The sequence below is a fragment of the Stegodyphus dumicola genome, chromosome 2 (genome assembly GCF_044657685.1).
Source record: "Stegodyphus dumicola isolate Sdum_Otavi_A_Nest chromosome 2, ASM4465768v1".
Classification (NCBI taxonomy): Eukaryota; Metazoa; Arthropoda; class Arachnida; order Araneae; family Eresidae; genus Stegodyphus; species Stegodyphus dumicola.
Window position 1 is genome coordinate 5742104 of NC_140769.1, and position 23311 is coordinate 5765414.

At 34.1% G+C, this 23311-nt stretch overlaps 1 protein-coding gene across 4 annotated transcripts in view; it reads right to left on the reverse strand.

The window, feature by feature from the left end:
• Positions 1-20507: 20507 nt before the first annotated feature.
• fuss (SKI family transcriptional corepressor fussel) overlaps positions 20508-23311 on the reverse strand; it is a 337279-nt gene continuing 334475 nt past the window's right edge. For all 4 annotated transcript variants that reach the window (XM_085810407.1, XM_085810406.1, XM_035356880.2 and 1 more), the window contains exon 8: positions 20508-23245. In XM_085810407.1, coding sequence (XP_085666533.1) covers positions 23057-23245 — 189 coding nt within the window. In that variant the 3' untranslated portion in view covers positions 20508-23056. The remainder of the gene's footprint in view (positions 23246-23311) is intronic.

Below are 23311 nucleotides of genomic sequence, written 5' to 3' on the forward strand. Positions count from 1 at the left end.
GCCGCTAACGGCACTAAAATTGCAACGTATGGCACCAAACTTTTGACCATCAATTTAAACTTACGTCGCTCATTTACTTGGCCTTTTATCCTGGCAGACGTGAATCAACCCATCATACGCGTTGACTTTCTCACAAAGTTCAACTTACTCATAGACGTTAAAAACAACCGTTTAATTGATGGACAAACATAACTATATTCTTCCGGTAGACTTTCTAATGTAAACCCGCTCAGTACTAGCATTCATATTTTGATGGGTAACTCAAAATTTGACAAAATTCTTGCCGATTACCCTAGCTTGACGAATCCTTCGCAAACTTTTGAGAGGCCACCAATGTCAACGATTTTCCATCACATTGAAACTAAAGGACCTCCTATTTTCTCCAAACCTAGAAGATTATCTCCAGAATTACTTCAAGCTGCACGTCAAGAGTTTGATTTTCTCCTATCAAAAGGCATCATTCAGCCTTCAAAAAGTCCTTGGGCAAGCTCCCTGCACATGGTTCGTAAGGCTAATAGAGACTGGCGACCGTGCGGGGATTATCGTCGCTTAAATGCCGTTACAATTCCGGATCGCTATCCCGTACCCCATATTCAGGATTGCACTCAAATGTTTTCAGGAAAGAACATATTCTCAACACTTTATTAAGCACGTGCCTATCATCTAATTCCTGTTAACCCTGCAGACATTCCCAAAACTGCCGTCACAACCCCTTTTGGTCTTTTTGAATATTTGGCTATACCGTTTGGTTTACGAAATTCAGGCCAAACTTTCCAACGTTTTATACATGAAGTTTTATTTGGATTGGATTTTTGCATCCCTTATTTTGACGACATTCTTATTGCATCGACTAGCGAAGAAGAGCATATCCGTCATCTTCGTCAAGTGTTTGATCGTTTGAATAAACATGGTTTGCAATTAAACCCTAACAAATGTGTACTCGGAAATCCATCTGTTTCATTTTTAGGTTGCCTCATTACTGCCTCAGGTGTAAAACCCCTGCCTGAGAAAAAAAAAAAGCAATTGCCGACTTCCCAAAACCTACCACTATTGTCGAGCTCAGACGTTTTTTAGCCATGATAAACTTTTACCGCCGCTTCTTACCAAAGGCAGCCGAGACCCAAGCTTCACTGAATGAACTCTTAAAAGACTCACGTAAAAATGATAAACGCCCTGTTCCTTGGAACGACGAACTTAATCAGGCATTTGAAAAATGTAAACACGACCTTAGTAATGCTGCAACTCTCTCCTATCACTCTCCTAACCAAAAGCTAAGTGTTATGGTCGACGCTTCTGACATTTCCATCGGAGCTGTCTTAAACGTTCGACATTCTAATGACTACCAGCCGCTAGGATTTTTCTCACGGAAGCTGTCCCCTACAGAACAAAAATACAGCACGTATGACAGAGAATTATTAGCTATTTACGCAGCTATTAAGTATTTCAGGCATAATCTTGAAGGTCAACACTTCACTATATTTACTGATCACCGACCTCTAACTTATGCATTCTCATCAAAATCAAATTCTGCTTCCCCAGGACAAATTCGGCATTTAAATTATATAGCTCAAATCAGCACTGATATTCACCATATATCAGGTTCCAGCAATGTCGTCGCAGATACTCTCTCACGTATTCAGGGCACCGAAGCCAATGCACTACTGGATTTCACGCTTATTGCTCACTCGCAAGCCACTGATTAGGAATTAAATCGTCTGAGTGAAGACCCAAACTGCTCGCTGAAATTCCAGTCATTACAACTTACTCGGGACCTCCAACTATTGTGCGATACCTCCAACAACAGACTGCGACCTTATGTACCACTTGAGTTCAGGAAAAAAGTTTTTGACTGTTTTCACAACCTATCGCACCCAGGTATCCGGGCTTCCAAAGAGCTCATACAAGAAAGATTCGTTTGCCCATCCATGCTAAAGGATATAGCTAACTGGACTCGTTCCTGCATCATGTGCCAACGTTCAAAAGTTACCCGGCACACACACAGCCCTTTGGAAAAAATTGCGATGCCATCCGAACGATTCGACCATGTCCATGTAGACATCATCGGTCCTCTGCCACCATCTGACGGTTATCGATATCTACTCACCTGCAATGACAGATTTACTCGTTGGCCTGAAGCTTTTCCCATTCAGGACATCTCTGCTGACTCTGTGGCTCGACAATTCATCTCCGGTTGGATTGCACGATTTGGTGTACTATCAGTTGTGACTACTGATCAAGGTCGACAATTCCAGTGACACCTTTTCGCTTCTCTGACATCTATACTTGGAATCCGCCGAATTCGCACTTCACCATACCATCCTTCCATTAGTGGAACTCTTACATCGCGACCTGAAAGCAGCCCTGAAGTGCCGTAATAACACCCGTTGGACTACTTCACATCCTCTTGTGCTTCTTGGTTTGCGTTCTTCTTTCAAGCAAGACCTCGCAGGTACATCCGCTGAACTTGTCTACGGCACACCCCTTCGTTTACCATCTGAGTTCTTTCAGCCATCCTCTGCTCCAGTCGATCCAGCATCCTTTGTCCAGTCTTTCCGAGAGGTGATGAAAAAGCTGTCTCCGACTCCTACTTCGTGCCACAACAAATCTGCCCCTTTCGTGCACCACGCACTGAGCAATTGCACTCACGTGTTTGTGCGAAACGACGCGGTCAAACCACCACTCACTCCTCCATACGATGGACCCTTCAAGGTCTGTGCACGTAACAATAAGTATTTCACCGTTCTCGTGCGCGACAAGGAAACCGTCCTGAGCATAGATCGTCTGAAGCCTACTTTCTTCGAAGCTTCAAACACTCAGGTTCCTGTGACCAGTGATCCTCCTGACTCCCCGGATCCAACTGCTACTCCGGATACTCCTCCTTCGACCGACCTTACGCTTCCTCCCAGTGCTCCACCAGTCGTCACACGATCGGGAAGACGTGTGCGCTTCAACACCAGATATTTGTGAACTGATTTTCTTTCATCGTACCTTTGGTACTCGGGGTGGAATACTGGGGAGAACTTTTTATTATTATTATTTGTCCGCTGCCCCGAGAGAGGGCGCTACCAGCTTTCTCCCTCTTCCTCTCTGGAGGAAAATTCGAACTGGTTACTCGGTTCCTGGCTGCCGTCGGTGAAGCAGCACTCACCTCTCTTTCCCTCCGTGATGTTATCGTAGCTGTAATATGACTTTCTTGATTTTTACTCATGCGAACTTGCGAACTGTAAAAGTGCTCATCTTGTAACTACATGCAATGTGATTGTGTATAAGTGAATATATGTTGAAATATATGTCATCCTAGAATTAAATATAAATGTTAATATTACCGAGTCAGATTTTGTTAACATTCAACGTGCAATCATCAAAAATGGCATCCATTAACAACAGCCATACTGTTATGGGTGGGGCCTACACTGTTGTTCAATGCATTACGATTTTACCATGTACGTAGTAATTTTTACCGTGTAGTCAAATTAAAATTAGCCCCAGCATTTTTCAGTCCTTCGTGCACAGTTTCTAGGTGTGTTCTAGGTATGTGAATCAGTAGCTTTTCTTACATATATAGCATTTTGGCGCTGTTAGAAGTTACGGCAATACTTGCAGCTTTGCAAAGCCTGGGGGAATTTCCTTTTCAGGAAGAGCTATATAGTGAAAAGATTGTGGAACTAGCAAAACCAGTGATTTCCACGCATAGATCAATTCCACTTCTGAAAGGACACGACATCAACCCAACCAAGAAGTTACTTTTACAGGAAGTACCATTTGCAGTGTAACACCTGATGCGGGTTGCAAATAACGTAGTTAAGTCAATACAATAATAATAAGGCGTTATTTATGTTCTGTGAGCTGGATTTTCCACAATATCTAACTATGAAACAAATGGGTTCCTAATATAAGCGCTTTAAGTTTATTATAACTCTAAAATATATAAACATAAACTTTTGTGTTTATTTCTGCATATTTTAAACCTGGTTCTGGTTTAAACTCAAAGCTTTCTTTCAAAATGGATATAAATTCAACTGTTTTAATCTAACCCTAGAAGAGACGACAGGCGTTACCTAGATATCCACTGATACTCCTTACGCCTCAAATCATTCGATGCTGTTGGAACACCTCTTTGTGTTGTCTGTAACAACTTGTAAGTTGCTGCCAGCGTCACCAATTGTCATCGTCTTCGTCACTGTGCAGTCTATCTTGCCACATGCAATGATCTTCCAAATCACCAAAAACATTAGACATACTCGTATTCTTAAAGATCTTCCCTATAACTGTTTCTTCAGTTATAGATCCATGCATCCAAAATCCATCAGCAAATCAGTTGGCAAGACGAAAACAACCGTTACGTGGGCAGAACATTTTAAAATTTAGAAATCCATTTCTGAACGCTTTGAGGCAGGTGCAAATTACGTAAATATTAAAAAAAAAAAAATTCAGAACCTTATGTTAGAGGAGGAATACACGACTAAATACGGTATTTCCTGGAGTTTGATGCATTTACGTATTACAAATTAAATTTTTCAAATACTTTTCTACCTATATTGTAATCATGCCTCCACTAAATACATATGGTTACGAATTTTGTATATGGATAGATTATTTTAGTGCAATTATATATGAAATTTTTGTATTTTTCTGTATAATATAACGTGAAAAAGCTCAGATGAGTGATGCTCTACCGGGAAAATAGGAATACAGTTGCAAGCCTACTTAACATTGCGCTATCTCGCTAAATTGGTGAAATGTCGCCAAGCTGGCAACGGTTTTGGCGAATAATTTTTATCGCTAAATTTAACGAGAAATCTCCAGAAGTTGCCAAACTTGGCGACCATTTGGCAACATTTTTGTCCGCTCTCTGTATCACCGTAATAGGTGTTGTAATTGAATAAATCAGGGTTAGTGCATATTTCTGCACACGGAAATTAAGTACTTTTAAGGGCCATTAATTAAAAAAAATTAAGGACCTATGAGCAAATAGAAACTGAATAAATTCAATTAAAAATATTATCTATGCCTGAATTTCACTTTTGTAATACCATCCTAAAAATAAAATAGATCCCTAAGTAGTATGCATTATTACTAAACATGAATTAATTAACATAATTATTAATAAGTTTGAGAAAAAATTAACTTTATGCAGTTTATCAAGTAGCCTTAAATATTTTACATATATAATAGTTGGACATGTTTGAAAGAAGATAGGTGACATTTACTAACAGTTACCTTTATGTTGATTTTTTTTTTATATCTCATTTTGTCACATACTTGGTCAGTCTAGAGGTAGATACTAGGCAGCAGAATTCAGGATCCACAGAGATTGCATCAGGTGGGAAAATGCCTAGTGCCAGCTATATGTATGATGCATGAAGCATTTTTGATATTTTCCATGCTTGAGTCTAGTGAAAAGTAAAGAAAATAAAGGGAAGATAAACATGTTAAGAAAAAGAGTCTAGTATCAGAAGTAAAACATTCAAATATGATTTCATTGTTCTTCTAGAGGTTCCCCCAAAAGTAAAAAAACTCACTGCAAACTTTCTGTAAAATACGTACATCCATTACGTATTGATACCATGGAGACATCTTTCATTTTTTTTTACATATTTCTCGAATCTTCTAGAATCGTGGGCCTATAAATCTTGCCTTCAATTCATTGGACACCAAAGTTTAATCATTTACATATTTGGTCAAAATATTTAAGCATAAGAAATTTCAAAGTAATCGGATGATTCCTTTTTTGTGCGTCGATTTTTTTTTTGTTTCTTATTGAGTGTAGATAGATCATGAATTAAATGCATTTTTATTATTTAAATCAATCCGATTCAAAAGTAAAAAACAAATATTCTTAGGAACTGCATCTATTGCTTTCAAATAGCTTAGTTTGTTAATCCGCAACAGACAGATTCAGTTGGAAAGATAAATATCTTACATATTGTAGAGTGGCAACAGACTCGAATGGAAAGTAAAACAAGGCATTTATAGTGACTGAATGCAAAATTTCACTTCAAGACTGACAATTACTTTTCAGCTAAAAACAAATAAAAAAATCCAAAATATCTAAGGTAGTTATAAATCTTCAATATGATTGTGTTCTCTGCCAACTGTGACCTCAATATATTTTTTACAAAGGCAATCCTTGTAAATAAAGAATATTACAAATGAATTCTTTTTTTACAACAGAGTCCTTCATTCAAAAAACGAGTAACACAAACTTTTATCGGTGTCTTCTTATCCATGTTAGCGTAAGCAACTCCGATGTAATTGAAATAACTATTTGTCTTACATATTGAATTGGATTTTTGTCTGAACTGCATTTGTCGTTCATATCTAGCGTGTTATGTCAAATTACTGTATTATTTTGTCTCTCACTTGCCAGGCATTCTCCTCATTTCATCAATAACTTGTAATTACGAAACATAAATGTAAACAATATTTTCTTTCGGTGAAATAAAAGAAATATCATTGCAAATATAATTATATCTATACATAAGGCAATGCAAGTAATAAAAACTTTCGTGTTGTACCTTCAGTTGATGAGAAGGATGTCTTCAGTGTATTAAATGGATCAATATGTTAAGAACACTTAAAACAGCATAACATTTTGTGGTACACAAATATTCTAAAATGAATTTTAATTGAATTTTTCTTGTGTACTTTAATAAATTTCTAAGATAAACATTATTTTTTGTGAACAATTAGATAACGTTCACCATTTAAAAAAATAAAAAATGCGTTTCAGTAATTGCGATTCGTTTCAAAATATTGAGTATTTTAATTATGATACTTTTACAAAGAAATGTAGGTATATATTTAAGATGCTTTATAAACAGATCATCTTTAAAAAAATAATAATTTCTTCCTTTACAATTCTCACACTAAAACATAAAATGTCTTGAAAACGTGCATGTGTAAAATTTTATTCTAAGTGGAATAAAACTACTGAATTTTTAACTTCCTTTGTCTTTTCAAGATCACTTTTACTCACTATATTTGTTTACAAATGCCTGATTTTGGGCACTAAGCCTTTGTCTGTCATTTTTTATATCACTTTCCTTACAAGAATGTCTTATAAGTATCCAATGCTAAATTTGTTTAGAATCCTTTAGAATTAGAGCCAAGTTTTCTATAAACTAGCTAATATTTTCTATATAATTCTTTAAAATTCTAGTATAGCTTGTAAGGATTATGTTAATTTTATTAACAGTTAAATTTCAAGTTAAAGTTCCTTTCCTGTCAAATTCTTAACTTCAACTTACTACTTCCGGCCAGAACGTAGTTTTGGAATCTTGCTGAATATTTAATGAGGAGGAGCGGTATTTAAACCACGAAGCTACTTACTGAGTCGGAGAGAATCAGAGTTTCTGATTTACGCCCGTCTGCCTTTTTGGCTACTCTCTTTCTCAAAGCTGTTATTACGCTCGGCCGTACTCAGGCCCTTGCTAAGCTTCGTAGTCAATAAGTTAAGAGGCCATCTCGATTTGAATCTTGATAGCTTCGGCTATATTTCTTTAGTTAATCTTAGTTTTAGTTTAATTCTTAGTCTCTTAAGTTCAAGCCCAAGTTTTGGCTTTGTTTGTACACACTCCCAGGCGGAGTTTTGTTAAATTTTATTGGAATAATAAAGGGTTAGTTACCCTTCTATCTTGTTGTTTCTTGTCACTCGAACTTGAGCGATTATTCGCTATCCAGTTCTTAAGACTCGTCACTTTCTACAGTAACTGAGATTTACACAGTGAAAGTCTTACAAGCTTTCAGAGAATTATATAGGGAGATGGTATAGAGATACGTTTAGATATTCTAATACACATTCTTGCAGAGATTTTACAAAAAAGTTATATCGTTTTTAAATATCTCATGCATCGAATCTTATACAATGAGTGTTCAATCAACTAATAGAATGCTATCAAAAATTTCAGAACCAGTTTATAGAAAACTGGGCCAAAATTCTAAAGAAGTCTAAACAAATTTCCTTGTTTTAATTTTCTATAAAATATCTAATGAAAGCTTTTAAGTATTTAAAAACACTATAAAATAAAGGTTTTTTTTTTTGAAGATTAAAAAGAATGAATAAAATTTTCATTTTTGTGTAGAATTTTTTAATCTAAATTTTGAAAGGAGAAAATATAAAAATAAACGTAGAGCGAGGGTAAAAATTTATCCGACAGATGTGATTCTTTTCCTAATAAAAATTCTTAATAACCTTTTAATTAAAAAATATTTAATTAAAACTTAACACATTTTAACTTATAGTCAAGTTTAATTAAAATTAAGAAACCATCTGTCTAATGAAGGATACATATACAATAATTAAAAGCATCAACTTGAAGAATTAAAATTTCGTAATTAAAAGCATAAATTTAATCTTTTAGTTCATTTTATGATTTTATGCTTTTACAAGATTTAATTTTTATAATGGGATAATATAATAACAATGGGAAATACTGTAAGTGTTGTATATAATTGCACAATGTAAATTTCATAACATGATGTAAAATTCAAAAGGCTACAAACAGCTCGCCTGTGTTCCTCTTAGTGGTTCATCGTTTCTATATTTGCCTCAGAGACTAGAAAACACAAAATCTATTGTAAATATCGTAAATGAAGATAATTTTTTTTTTTTTTTTTTTTTTTTTTTTTTTGGTGTATCCTTGCAGGTCGACATCCTCAGAAGAAGAATGCGTCAAAGAGTTAGGAAATTACTTACCATACGAGCATAAAATGAACTGGACTCTCTCTCTCTTTCTCCGTACCAGTCGACAAAATTCCAAAATTTGAAACATTGAATAAAATATCGGTTAACGTTTTCAGGTACGACAAAGAAATGTTTCCGTTTTATATTACAAAGCAGAGATATACCACTCAAGTTAATCTTTTGTACTATAGTATAAGGCATTTTCTCCCCTCCTTTCTGCATGCCTTTATAGTGTAACTGCAAACATACTCGACGCGTATTCTGGTTCGAATCCCGGCAAAGGCACTGCCCAATTTTCACGTCTCCAGCATCAAAAAATCTTAATGACTCTAAAAGTGGCGCCCAAGTTGGTGTACGATAATTCGTCAACACCTGGATTCGGAACGTAGCTGAAAGCACACTCAACAATATTCAGATTTGAATCCGGCGAGCGCAATGCACATTTTTCCCGTGTCCAGCATCAAAAAATTCTAATGACTCTGTAGTACATAAAAGAGGGTGAAAAATCTCATTACTGTTTAATAAAAAATTTCAGTATATCGAAACATAATAGGAAGATTTTTTATTGTAATTATTGCCTGCAGAGGTGTAAGCATAAAAACTTATTGAAGGATCAGCAGCAATACTGTTCGGATTTTGTCCTTCAAAATATTAAAGTGCCTGATGTAAAAAAAAAAAAGGCTGACTTTTGAAAAAATTATAAATTTCAGCTTAGAGTACTCTATGTTATTTATGTTGATTTCGAATGCGTAAAACCCAAAAGTTAACGGCTGTTTAAATTATCCAGAAACATCAAGGAAAAATATTATTTCGAAACACGTGCCTCGTGGAAAATCTTAGGTATAAAATCATATGTATCTTATCATAGGTCCAGACAGTACAAGTGTTCGATCTCCGAGAATATATCGAAAGGAAAATGTTGTAATGCTTTCTAAGAATCCAGATCAAAATGCCGAAATACTTTCTAGAGTCTTCTAGAATTCGAAGAGGAAACAATTTCGAAAACTCTGAAAAAAAGTTAAAAAAAAAAAAAAAAAAAAAAGACTAAACAAGAGCAAGAATTTCAAAACGCTGTAAACTGTCATATTTATGGTAAATAAAGTGTTAGGTTCGGATCACGTAAGGTTCATGACCATCGGAAAAAAGATTGTAATATCACAACCATCTGAGGGGGGGGGACTGATAGTTTTCAGATTTTTTTTTTACGCCCAAATGGGCTTTTTTTAACGTTTTGTGTGTTACTTTTATTTATTAAATATCATGTCCTTCACACTTAAACCGTTATATTCAGTTAAACTGCAATATCACAAAATATCTCGCGCGCTGGAGATAATTTTTTTTTCGTACATTGTTGGCATTGCTCCTTTTGAAATGGTTGAGTTTCTTAATCAAAAACTCTTATGTGCTTTACAAAATATGAAATAGATAATGAAACAAATTCCAAATTCCTAATTTGGGTTCCAGATGCCCATATTCGTGTGGAGACATTCATTATTCAAAACTGGATGGCTCTACGAACCATTGTTTTATCACAATCCGAGAAACATATATACATTTATGCAGATTCTTCATTATTTAATTTCTTTAAGTAAAATGCAGGGCTCTCATATTTTGCGGCAATAATTTAAAACGGAAAACGCCGTTTATAGTGGAATGTCACAAATGCTAAAACAAAATTAATAGCCCTTCTGGGTTAAAAAAAAAAAAAAAAAGAGGTGCAGCACATTCTTCTTTTAATTTAAATTATAAATTAAGTTGGAAGATTCCAGTTGTATTTGAAAATTTTGGAGGTTATGTCAATCAATTTAATATTTCAAGAAGTGGGGAAAATGAAAGAAATATGCATTGATTGTATCGCAAATAACATTGAGAAATACATTTCTTTTTCTAGAGGACAGTTACAGTTTTCGGTTTCCTTCCAGTTTCTGTTCACATCTTTGCAGAAACTTGTTAAAATATTTTGTCCGCAAAATTTTGCAATAATACCGGAATATTTTCCAAATGAAGTTCCGTTGCTTCTCAGAAAAATGGTTTATCCATATAAATACATGGATACGTTTAAAAAATTTAATGAAACTAGTTTAGCCCCTCGAGAAGCCTTTCTCTCAAATATTACTAAAGAAGAATTATCCGTGTCTGACTACTAGCATGCGCAGATGGTGTGGGAAACATTCCTCTCTCTGTGAATATTTGTGCAGGATCTGTATGAACATCATGATCTTTATTTAGAAAAGGACTGTTTATATATTGCTTATGTTTCCAGAATTTTCGAGATCTACATTATGACGTATGACACAGGTATAAGACGGCACTTTTGACAGAACCAGCTATGACAGAACATTTATTTCTCAAAAGAGGTATCAGGGATGGGATGTAAATGATGTCGAAGAGGTATACTAGTAGATCGAATACGCGCCAAGTGGGCTACCGTTACACCACAAACGCATGCAGAAAGGAGGAAGAAAATACCTTATCCCTTTTAAAGGGAGACAAGGGATTAGGGCACCCAATCGCCTAATGCTGGTGGTGAAGAATCGGCATCCACGCCCCCTTTTTTAGTTCGGGGCGCCTAGAGTCATTAGGTTATTTTGAAACAGGAGACGTGACAAATGTGCAATACCCTCACTAAGACTTTAACTTGGACCTCTCGAATACCCGCCGAGTGTGTTACCCTTACACCACGAAGGCATGAAGAAAGGAGGGAGAAAATACCTTATACACTCACCCTTTTAAAGGGCGACTTATCATAGGTCCAGACGGTAGAAGTGTTCGATCTCCGAGAATATATCGAAAGAAAAGTGTTCTAATGCTTTCTAAGAATCCAGATCAAAATGCCGAAATACTTTCTAGAGTCTTCTAGAATTCGAAGAGGAAACAATTTCGAAAACTCTGAAAAAAAAAAGTAAAGAACAAGAGCAGGAATTTCAAAACGCTGTAAACTGTCATATTTGTGGTAAATAAAATGTTAGGTGCGGATCGCGTAAGGTTCATGACCATCGGAGAAAAGATTGTCATAATATCAAACCATCTTGGGGTGGTGTCCGCCGATAACATCGCGGCAAAAACATCGCGGACGAAAACGTCGCGGAGAAAACAACGCAAGGCGAAAACGTCGTGCTACAAAACATCGTGGGAGAAAACATCGCAAAGAAAAAACATCGCAGTTCTAAAACATCGTGGTACAAAACATCGTCGTCGAAAATAAAGCGGTTCAAAAACTTCGCAGTTTAAAAATATCGTGGTAAGAAATAAAGTATCTACAAATCATCGCATGACGATAACATCGCAGACATGCTTTTTTCAGGCTTTAATAACTGTAAATGGATATTCCCATAATGATTTGTGAGCGCAACATGTAAAGAAGGATAATTTTTACTTTCATATTTTTTATTAAATATTAAATTTTTGCTGAGAAAATAAGAAGGAAACTTAAGCATAGAAATTAATGCAACTTATAGCACTTAATAGAATTTTAAACCTACATAGTTAACTAACAAAGACCATTAATAAATAATTTTTTATAAAGTTTTTACTGGTAATTTTTCATAAAAAGTATAATCTATTAAGTTGCATTTAATTTTCTATGCTTAAGTTTCCTTCTTATTTTTTCAGCAAAAACTTATGAGTTAATAAAAAAACGTGAAAATAAAAATTACCCTTCCTTACATCACTTGCGCTCACAATTCATTATGGGAATATCCATTTACAGTTATTAAAGCCTGAAAAAAGCATGTCTGCGATGTTATCGTCATGCGATGATTTGTAGATACTTTATTTTTTACCACGATATTTTCGACGGCGATGTTTTTAAACTGCGAAGTTTTTGAACCGCTTTATTTTCGACGACGATGTTTTGTACCACGATGTTTTAAAACTGCGATGTTTTCTCCCACGATGTTTTGTAGCACGACGTTTTCGCCTTGCGTTGTTTTCTCCGCGACGTTTTCGTCCGCGATGTTTTTGCCGCGATGTTTTTGGCTGTAACCCTTGGGGGGAGGGAACTGAAAGTTTTCAGATTTTATATTACGCCCAAAGGGGCTTTTTACTGATTAGCTGACCCAATCGCCAAATCCAGTTGATGAGGAATAATCATCAGTTCGGGCGCCACTGTACAGACATTAAGATTTTTGAGCAGGAGATGTGAAAAATGTTGCAATGCTGCCCTCGCCGGGACTCGAGCCTGAACCTCTCGAATACGCGCCGAGTGTGCTACCGTTACAACAAAAAGGCATGCAAAAAAGAAGGAGAAAATACCTTCTAAACATTATATTGTTTATTACAGTAGATTCCTTCTTAACTGGCTGCTATTTAACTGGATCTCTTCTTTAACCGTCTGTAATTAATTTAAGTACAAAAAATTTAAAATTACGCAATTACGCATTTTAAATACGGGGAAAAATAAACTTAAAAAAAAAAAAAAAAAAAAAAAAAAAAAAAAAAAAAAAAAGAGAGAGACAGGCGGATACGGGAAACAGCAGGCATGAGCTTCATTGATTAAAAAAAAGGGGGGGGAATTATGCAGCGTGAATTTCCAACCATCAGAGGGAAAAAATGACAATTTTTCAAACATTCCTGCTAATAATGTAAAACTTTTATAATAAATTGACATATTTAATAATTGTGTTTAATGAATTATAAAAAAGTGCATTTCTATCATTTTTTCCCTCATTCTCCGTTTTAACAGCTTAACCCTTGTCTCATTTAGGCCACTTAAGAGGGGGTCTACTGTTTAGAAATTTAAAATTCCATTTCAAACTAGGTTTAAAGTTAAGAAAGGTGCCTTAAATTATCGTGTTTGAGTAGTCACTTTGGTTAATACCCACACATAGAATTTAACACTAATCAAAGGAAAAACTGCAACTCTGCTTTCGAAAAAGAAGTTTTCAAGTTGATAAAAAACGCTGTTTTTGGAAAGACTAGGGAGAACTTAAGAGCTCATATCGATATTAAACTTGTGAATGGCAAAAGAAAGGCTAAAAAAAGCACATTGCTTCTACTGTATTTCAATCTTTTTCAATTTCTGACAATGATTTAGTAATTGTAAAAATGGAAATTAAGACGCTAAATTTAAATCGATCTATATACGAGGATTTTCAAATTTAGACATTTCTATACCACATATGTAAAAATTTCATTACGGTTACATGAAAGTGAAGTATGGAAAAAATGTACACCTTTTTTTCACAGACACATATTCTCTGTTATAATAAATTTGATGTCAAGATTTCTATCAGAATATGCGAAAAGATTTGCATATATACCAGCGGTCGCCAACTGGTGGTCCGTGAAATCGTTTTGATGTTGCGCAAAATAACGGGACATTATTTATACTTTTATGAAGAATTAGTTTAAAAAGTGACAAGTAACACAACCTATATTGGAAGATGAATTATACTTTTTACTTCCTTGTACGAAGTAAAAAGGAAGTATTGTAATCGTGAAAAGTTTCAGGCAGCATATTTCAACGAAAATATCCATTTTGACCGCTATCGAATGCAATTTAACGATGTTTTTGCGTGATATCTGTACGCAAGGACAGAATAAAAGACTCGTTTCCTTCAAAAAAAATGATAAAACTGCTTTAAAATTAATTCTGAAGAGAATTTTTCGTGGCGTCTGTACGAACGTATGTACGTACGTGCGTACGTACGTACGTATCTCGCATAATTCAAAAACGAGTAACCTCCGAACGTTGAAATTTTGTATGTAGGACTGCTATAACATGTAGATGTGCACCTCGTATTTTGATTGCAATCGGCCGCACCAAACGTATATAAATATATTTATATATATGTCCACTCTGTTACCCGGCTCAGTGATCTCAGTTTCTTTATTCGTATATGTTTGCAAATTGTGCATTTTTTTGCTTTAAAAATGATTGAATTATGTTGTTTTTATCTTCCGGTTAAGGTTTTTGTGCCTTTAGTAAATCTGTATGCAATATTTTTAGAATTATCAACAATTTTAAAGTTGTCTAAGTGCCGCTAAGGCTTTTTTTTTATGGCGGCCATTGATTGTTTACATTTGAAACAGCAGACTAGTGGATTTGTTGCCTATCTAGAGAAACTTAGCTTCGTAACAACAAAGATAACGCCTTCATTTATTATTGCCAATTAAATCATGCTTAATCGTTTCTGGAATATTTTCGAGGAAATAAGTGTTTAAGATTTACTTCGTAATTTTTAATATAGATATTTTGAGTTTTTATGTATTTTTGCCTTCTCGCGAAGTGAGAACTGAGTTAATTGAATGAGAAATACTCAATCGTCTGTGAAAAACTGTTTTTTTTTGTTTTGTTTGCTTAATTTCTTTTATACATCATTCTATCTTTATTATAGTATATGAATAGAACATGTGGCAACGATTAGATAATTCTATTCTTTAAATGATATAAATTTTGTGCATTATGAGTTATAATATGAACGAAATATAATATACTGTTAAATGAATCTAGCGCCAGAGTGTCGCTATGGTAAACAAATACTAGAGTGAATTTTAAAGAATGCATTTACTCTATTGTGGTTTGTGCGCTCTCGGCGAAGTAGATTTAATTCAATCCAATATGTTTAAATGAAATGCAAGAAAAAATGCGTATATTTTAATATTCCGTACAAGGAAGTCATGTGGTGTACACATCAGATTTTTTTTTTATTTTAACGAAATTCCTTCAATGAATTTAGCGACGTTTTAGCTACTTTTGCAGGTGTATATAGCGACATTTGAAAGTGAGAGTTGGCATCCACGGATATGCTGCTATTTTCAATAATAGCGAGAACTGGAATTCTCTTTCCTTTTGAATTACAAACGTATGTTTACAAACAGTTTTTCTCCGTGTCAATAGGAAAGTTGATGGATTTTTATGAGAACCATCTGCATTCTTGTTTATAACTGCATCACTGGAAGTTTCCGTTTTTGTTTTGTCTAACTGTTGATCGATGGCGCCATTGCTGAGTAAGCGATGGTTATTATCTTTACAATAATTAAAAATTGGCGGCATAACACTTTCAGTTTATTGATATTGCTTTGCGTTTGCCGGTTTTTTCTTGCTTTTCGTGAAGTTCCTTTTGAGTGATATGGAAATGTGAAGCTTTCTGTACTTTCTTGTTTTTTATTAGAGGTCCGCCAAATATAAAATTATATAGGTAGTGATCCGTGAAGTTCTAGGAGTTGACGACCGCTGATATATACGACACGCCCGATTATCCTACAGAACCCCCTCTACATAGACAGGCAAATAAAAAGGTCATCGGAAAGATAAAAAAATGAATTGAACGGAAACATTACCACTGAATTCCTTTCATTGGGTTGAAAAGTAAAATGTGCTCTCTAAAAGCTCAATTTTTCGAGAAATTGAGGATTTAATTTACAAAAGGAGTTTTAAAACCTCTAATTCGGCGTGATATAAAATACGAGGATTATAGAAACAGCCTTTCAAAAAAAAATTGCCTAGTCACAACATGATCAATATTGGAAGTCGTAAGCATTCTCTGAGGACGATTTTCTTGAGAAAAGTGAATTTATTTTTATTTTGTTAAATGACAAACGACTTTTGTTAAATGACGGAGTGAATAGTCTCGCATATGGACATTATGGTATAGATCAAATTTTCTAATATTTTATTATACGTATATAGTTAATCTTCAGTTCTTTTTATGATATATCATTTATCAAATGTCTTTTATAGTACAGAATATTATTTGCATTTTAATAAATTCATTATTTGATTTCAAAGTTGTCTTTATTGTGTATATGAAACCTATCATATGTAACAGGGTTGTCGATATTCAATTATAGGATAAATACAAGTAAAAATATAATTATTTTCCAAAGAGGGAAATGCTTTATTATGTAGTAATATCTGTTTCACGAAAATAGCTTTCAAGCAGAGTATTAAACCTGAGAATCATATACTTTATGAAAGCATTGTATATAATACATAGACATTCTATAGCGTGACAAATGTTCGTATGAAAAACTATTATTTAAAAGACGTTCATTCCTCAAAAAGGTAAATGTTATTTGAAAAAATTAACAAAAGACTGCCATTAAAAAAGTCAAAATTTAGAATACGCAAAAAAAATTAGTGAAAAGATCTTGGGTACACCGTAATAAATTTGTATTCTCTATCTAAAACTGGAAATCGGTACGATTTACCTGACAACGGGAATTAAATTCAGAGAAAAGTCACAGGTTTCGAAACAATACCCTTTTTAATACTTTTTTTTGTGGGGGGGGGGGGCAAGGCTCATAGTAGTGGATGTCCAGTTCATTATCATTTCATGTAACGTTTTTGTATTTGGTTGAAAGTTCTTTCAACATTCCGTCACGACATCAGTGTCCAACAGTCAAATGAGTTTCATGATTTACGTCAAATAACTCGAAGACCGTGACATGATACTGTATAGTACTGATATCTTCTTTAACAGGATAAATGAGATCAATTTTGTTTTCCATAAACGTCACATCATAGCTATTCGGCAATCAATAGTACCGTGGTTTCTTCTTAGTGGCCATTTTTGTTATTTTTACATCATTTATTAACTTCTGGTAGATAGTTTAGATTATTCAAAACGCGTCGGAAATGCATTTCATACATTGCTGGTTTGTCATTTGACATTCTATATAATGCCTTGGCAGTGTGTCAAATGTTTAATTGTTTCCAAACACTGTATAAGGTATTTCTCCCTTCCCCGTCTTAGCATGCTTTCATGGTGTAGCGGTCAGCACGCTCGACGCGTATTCGAGAGGTCCGTGGTTCGAGTCCCGGCGAGCTCATGCTTCCACTTCTGCTTCGAAATAAGCTAATGTCTCTACAACTGTCAGCTAGTTTTCGGCGTTCTATAAAATGCATAAATATTCTATAGAATGCCGAATTTCATACTTTGACATCTATATGAGTCATTTAAAACACCTACTTGATATCAAGACAACTTACTTGATATCAAGTAAGTATTTTAGTTGTTTTGAAGAACTCAATATAAACAAGTACGTTTATAAATTATCATATGTCTAATAAATACCTAAATCACCAAAAAAAAAAAAAAAAAAGTTAAGAAAACCAAGTACACGCTTGTTTCTTCTCTGACTAGTAATAATCACTCAAAACACGTACCTGCTATGTGTTTTTAAGAACTTTACATAAATAGGCAAGTTCACAAGTTATCATATGTCTAATAAATACCTAAATTAACAAATTAAAAAAAAATAATGTACGCCTTTATTTTTAACATAGCAACTTCCCTACCCACATCTGTTGTCCGATAAGCCTTCCCCCCCCTCCCTGCTCACCATTCCTTCTCGGGAGCTTCCTGTTAGCTCCCAACCCTAAGCTCCCGAGCCCAAACTATCATTCTTCCCCTGCTTTTAGTTGTACCAGTTGCTTGTGGGGCTAACCGCATAAAATAATAGTAGTAATTATAAAAAAAAAGAAAAAAAAAATGTAATGATTTCAATGAGTTCGGTTAGTTAAATTTCATGCCTTCACTTATTATTTAATAATGATAGAGATACTCGTAAAAAAAACTGCGTAGATTAAATTTGGAAGAAAAAATAAATTTCTTACTTTCTTCTGAATATCGACACACTAGCGCATGAAAGATAAAAATACTTATTTCTAGGAGCTTAAATATATTTATGTATATATATATATATTTCAGGAGTAGGAATTTTGATGGCATAGAAGTGTTGATCCATAATGACTAGGAAATTGGAGGCGAAGGAAGATTAAATCTTCAATTTTATTTTCAGTAACATATTGCGGCTACAGACAAGTCGGCACATTAAATGTGCCTATTCGAAAAAGTTTACATTTTTGATAACTTTGTAGCAAGAAAGCAGCAGCAGGCAGACAGCAGTCCAGCTAAGCCAAAGCTTAGAATGAAAGTGCTAAATGTTCAGGATGAAATCTTAAGTCAAACTGAGTTAGTTTTGGTTCTCAAAGCATTTTGATTGGATAGTTAATATTGCTGTAAAATAATTATTGGCTGCTGTTTTAGTTAAATTTACATCACCAGAATTACGTAAGAGTCATATGACATAAATTTTTCTCGAAATGACGCAGTGCAAATAGATGTTGCTATTTTTAGAATAGAGAAGGGAAATTAATTTACGCTGCTAATTTAATCTTTTACATATTCTTTATTTTTCTTACATATCCCCCCTTCAAGAAGAAAAAGGTGTAGCGACAGAGAAGCCCTTTTTAAAGAAAAAGCGTTAAAGCACTGGCAAATGGGGAAAAAAAAAAAAAAAAGTCATAAAGCTTTGATCCTGTATAATTTAAAAAGTAAGTATAATTTAAAAATATCAATTTTTTAAAATAAATTTTTAATTTTTAGAGACCTATTGAATTTTTCAGCATTTTAGTCCAAAAGTTCTTTGTGTTTGAGAGTTCACATAATCATAATTCTTCCGGTAAGGTTCTTGTTATCACAGAATATCACAAAATAAAACTTTTACATAATCATTACTTATAATTAAATGTAACGCACATAAATATATATGATACTATAATTTCATACTGATAAATTATATTTTAACTCCATAAATATAATAGGAGTAACAGTTTCAGAAATTATGGTTTCACCGTTATTAACTTTCATTTACAATTCCTGATTTTACTAAACTGGAAGGCCTCGCAATACTTCTAAGCAAACATATCCATCAACAGGGCTGTCCTCTTAAACTAATCAGTGTGTTTTCTGCACTGGTGGTCCAGGGTGCCTAGGCAGTTACTTGAAAAGGCCTCCGTTCCTTGCATAAGGCAACTGACCTTTGAGAACTGCACTAATACATTCCACAATAAAAAAAAGTATAATAATATAAAAAAGTAATAAACCAATAATTCATAATAATTTATAATAAGAAAACTTTCCATATATACATATAGATATATATTTAAATCGCAGAGTTTATTAATCAAAGTTGAAAGACAAATATGTTAGTTGAAGTCAAAAGTTAAATTAAAAGTTGAAATTAAAGTTATAATCGAATTTGAAAGACAATACTGATTGGAAATACACTTTTTTTTTAAACCGCTGAGTTTTTAATAAAATGGAAAATAATTAAATCACACAAAATAGGAAATTATTAGGAACTTTGAATTCACACAAAATAGGAAAAAAAAGAAAAAAAAAAATCGAAATTTAAAATGTGAGTTTCGAGGTAGGCAAGTTTCGGTGAAAGAGTAGGTGTATTCAAAATCTGGTGCCACCGTTTTTTTTGCAATATGAGGAATATACACACATGCATACATACATGCACATTCTTTTCTATTTAATAGTTGGTGTTACAGGACGTAGCTTTTAACAAATCTTTCGTTTTATTTCTTGTCTATGCTTTTAGTGTTTAAGAATACTAGCTAAGTGAATTCGTGGGAAGCACGTGGCTCTTAAAATATGCATAGTTTAATACGCTGTAGAGACATTAGGAATTTTTGGAAACAGAAGAGATGGAAAAAAAAAAAAAAAAAAAAAAAAACATTGCCCTCGCCGGGACTCGAATCACTAACCTCTCGAATAAGCGTCGAGTGTGCTGACCACTACACCACAGAGGCATGCTGAAAATGCGGGAGAAATACCTTATAACGTAATTATGTTTAACTTACAACTGCAGGAAATCACTGGCTTGCAATGAGACCTAGTTCTATTTGAAATGCTATAAGTGTGCTCATGGAATTACTCTTGTATCATTCGTTGAAATGCATAAATTTTAAAATCATATTCTATTGAATTTAATGCTAAGACAGTTCATTTCAGAACTATAAAGAAGGGCTTGGCATAAGAGAATAAACAGATCGTAAATATTCAGTATTTTTATTAAAAAAACAGCAACAAGTAAATGATTACACCATGGCTTGGAAACATAATTTGATATTCGATATTAAAGTATTCTACAAGGAAAGCCTAGTATCTTTTACATAAACGTTATTTGAAAGGAAGAACAATACAATAACATACTTCAGAAAGAAAAAAATGCTATATTATTTACAAAGAATTATTTTTTAAAGAGTAAACATTTTTACAAGTTCTTTAGAAATTGGATTTATTCGGAGATTTTATACATGTTGCTCATTTAAAGTAAAGAAAGGAAAGTGATCTGATATTACATAACATTTACAGTAATTAAAAATGCAGAAATGGTTACAAAGAAAATATCTGTGTATTTCATTTTCCAGAACTTTTATTAGAATTCATTATGCATTATGAAATAAACATGGAAAGAGAGAATTTCTTACTGTTAAAATTATATTTTCGTTTCATATTTTAAAACGTTTTCCAGCAGTTGTAATAGTATCTTAAACTGTTTTTATATTTTAAGGCCTGTTCAAAATTCTTATTATTTAGTAAGAAGTCACCGGCAGCCAATTACTAATTTTAAGAGGGAATTTCAAAGGTCCAAAGAGTATTCCATTCTTTAAAAAAATTAATTATTTAATTTTTATGCTCCCTTGTTGTTAGATGGACATCTAACAACATAAACAGCATAAAACAATATTGGATGCGGAAATCATAATGCATTTTCTCTTCGAAATAATCAATACATTCGACTCTCTTCACAGGAAACTCCTGTGTAAGAAATTTCCATTTGTAAGAAATAAAATTAAAAGTTGGTTAGAAACATGTTATAGGTCGATTTTGCAATTATGAGAAAGGAAACTGAGATTTTGGATTTAAGAAATTTCAAATGTGTCTGCCGAAATTTATTTATGCGTATTCCTTATCATTTTGAACCTGATATATATCAAAGTCTGTGCTAAAGAGGCGAATGAAATTATTTTTCTGTTACAAGAACTGTACAGATCTCGATAAGATAAGGCGAAAGAATGAGAGGGACTTTAAGCTACTGACGCTCTCTATTGATGAAAAATGAAAACAACTATGAAATAATTTCTTTATTAATTAAGCAACTATGAAATAACAAGTCGACGGTTAAGGCGGATTGGAGTTGGGATTCTTAAATAGAACTGAATGATTTTTTTATGAATGTAAAACACCTCTAGAAAACTTAATTCGCCAACGGAGGACGTTTTTAGAATGATTTTGGCTGCAGAAATAAGGAAACGTGATTTTCTGACCAACAGTATTGGTCAACAGGGGATTTATGTGTTTCGTTTTTCCTAACATGTACCTCATGTTTCTTAGCGCGAAATTTTAAGGCTCTCTTAGTTTGAATATAAAATAAGCAACACTGACAAGGAATCCTGAATCATATCCGGAAAAGCGTCTGTAAGTATGGAACTGCAAATTTCATTGACAGAAGACAAAAATCCAAAACACCACGTGAAAAAATACAGAATACTATGGGAGAAATACAGAAATTGAACTTTCGGGTCGTTTTCTCCTCCGTGAATAAAATTGGAGAGAAAAATCGCATTTCCCATTTGTCTGCAGCGAAGATTGTGAAAAAAAATCATCTTCCGTTTGATAATTAGATTTTCTAGAGACATTTCACATTCATAAAAATCTTTGAGTTCTAGTTAACTATGCCAGTTTTAATCCGTCTTTACCCTCAGCTTTTAGTTACATTATTTCATAGTTGTTTTCCTTTTTCATTAATAGAGGGCGCCAATAACTTGACCTCTTTCGCCTTGTCTTATCTTATTACTGACTTCTCTTTTGTTAGTTGCACTTCGGGAGTTGAAGAAGCATGTTCGCAAACATCGCGTGAACGAATTTTGCAACTCATTTGCAAAACTCGTTCCCATTGGCGCATTTTAGAAGCCACTTCCATGGTTAACATACCAATGTGCACTTTAGAAATTCGCATTCGCGACATCTGATCATTTTAGTCTAGAAATACGTTTTAATTAGAATTCTAGTATTTCTGTTGAAGCCTTAGCTTTTCAGCAATACTTAATTGAGAGGATAAAGTATAAATTCAAAAATGCAGGAAATAAACAGAACTTGAGATACAATAATTTAAGCTAATCACGATGCAAGAAGGAAGATTGTAATGCATGTATTTGAACAGGTAGTTTGTTAATTACAAAATCAAAAGATTCAGTGGGCTTTCTGTAGCTATTGTAAACAAATTATTCCTTTCCAAATTAGATATTGTTGTTTATACAATGTTAAAGAGCAGAAACGAAAATGTTTTTTTCTTTTTCCTTTGTGAATTCAGTTACGTGAATACCTGTCATGGAAAGACTTGCTTGCTCTTTTCGATCCGATCCTATTGAAAATGGATTAGAGCAACTAACGTTTTTTTATAACTAGTTCTTTATCTCTAGAAATTACAGCTACTTCCTATCTTTAGAAAATTGTCTCGCCGGAGAAAAGACAAATCGATTTCGGTAATGACTGATCCGATCATTCTTGACGAAGCGAATTCTGTTGTGCTCTCGAATGGTTCCCAAATCAAAGAAGTCGAGTTCTACAAATAGTCCAGTTGTGGTTTTGTGAGGTGGTGGTGGTGGTCATTTCCAGGGGGCGGCGGCAGGGCAGGGAAGGCCACCAGATGGGCAGAAGGATCATTCGGGAAGAGGCGGCTTGTATCCACACTCGGTGCAGTGCCGCGAAGCCAGCATCTTGCAGCTGAAGTGGTGTAGGGCGTCGTGGGCTTCTGGAACGAACCAAAAAATAAATTGTGGAACAGGCAGTTTTAAAACATCTGCAAACAAAATTGTTT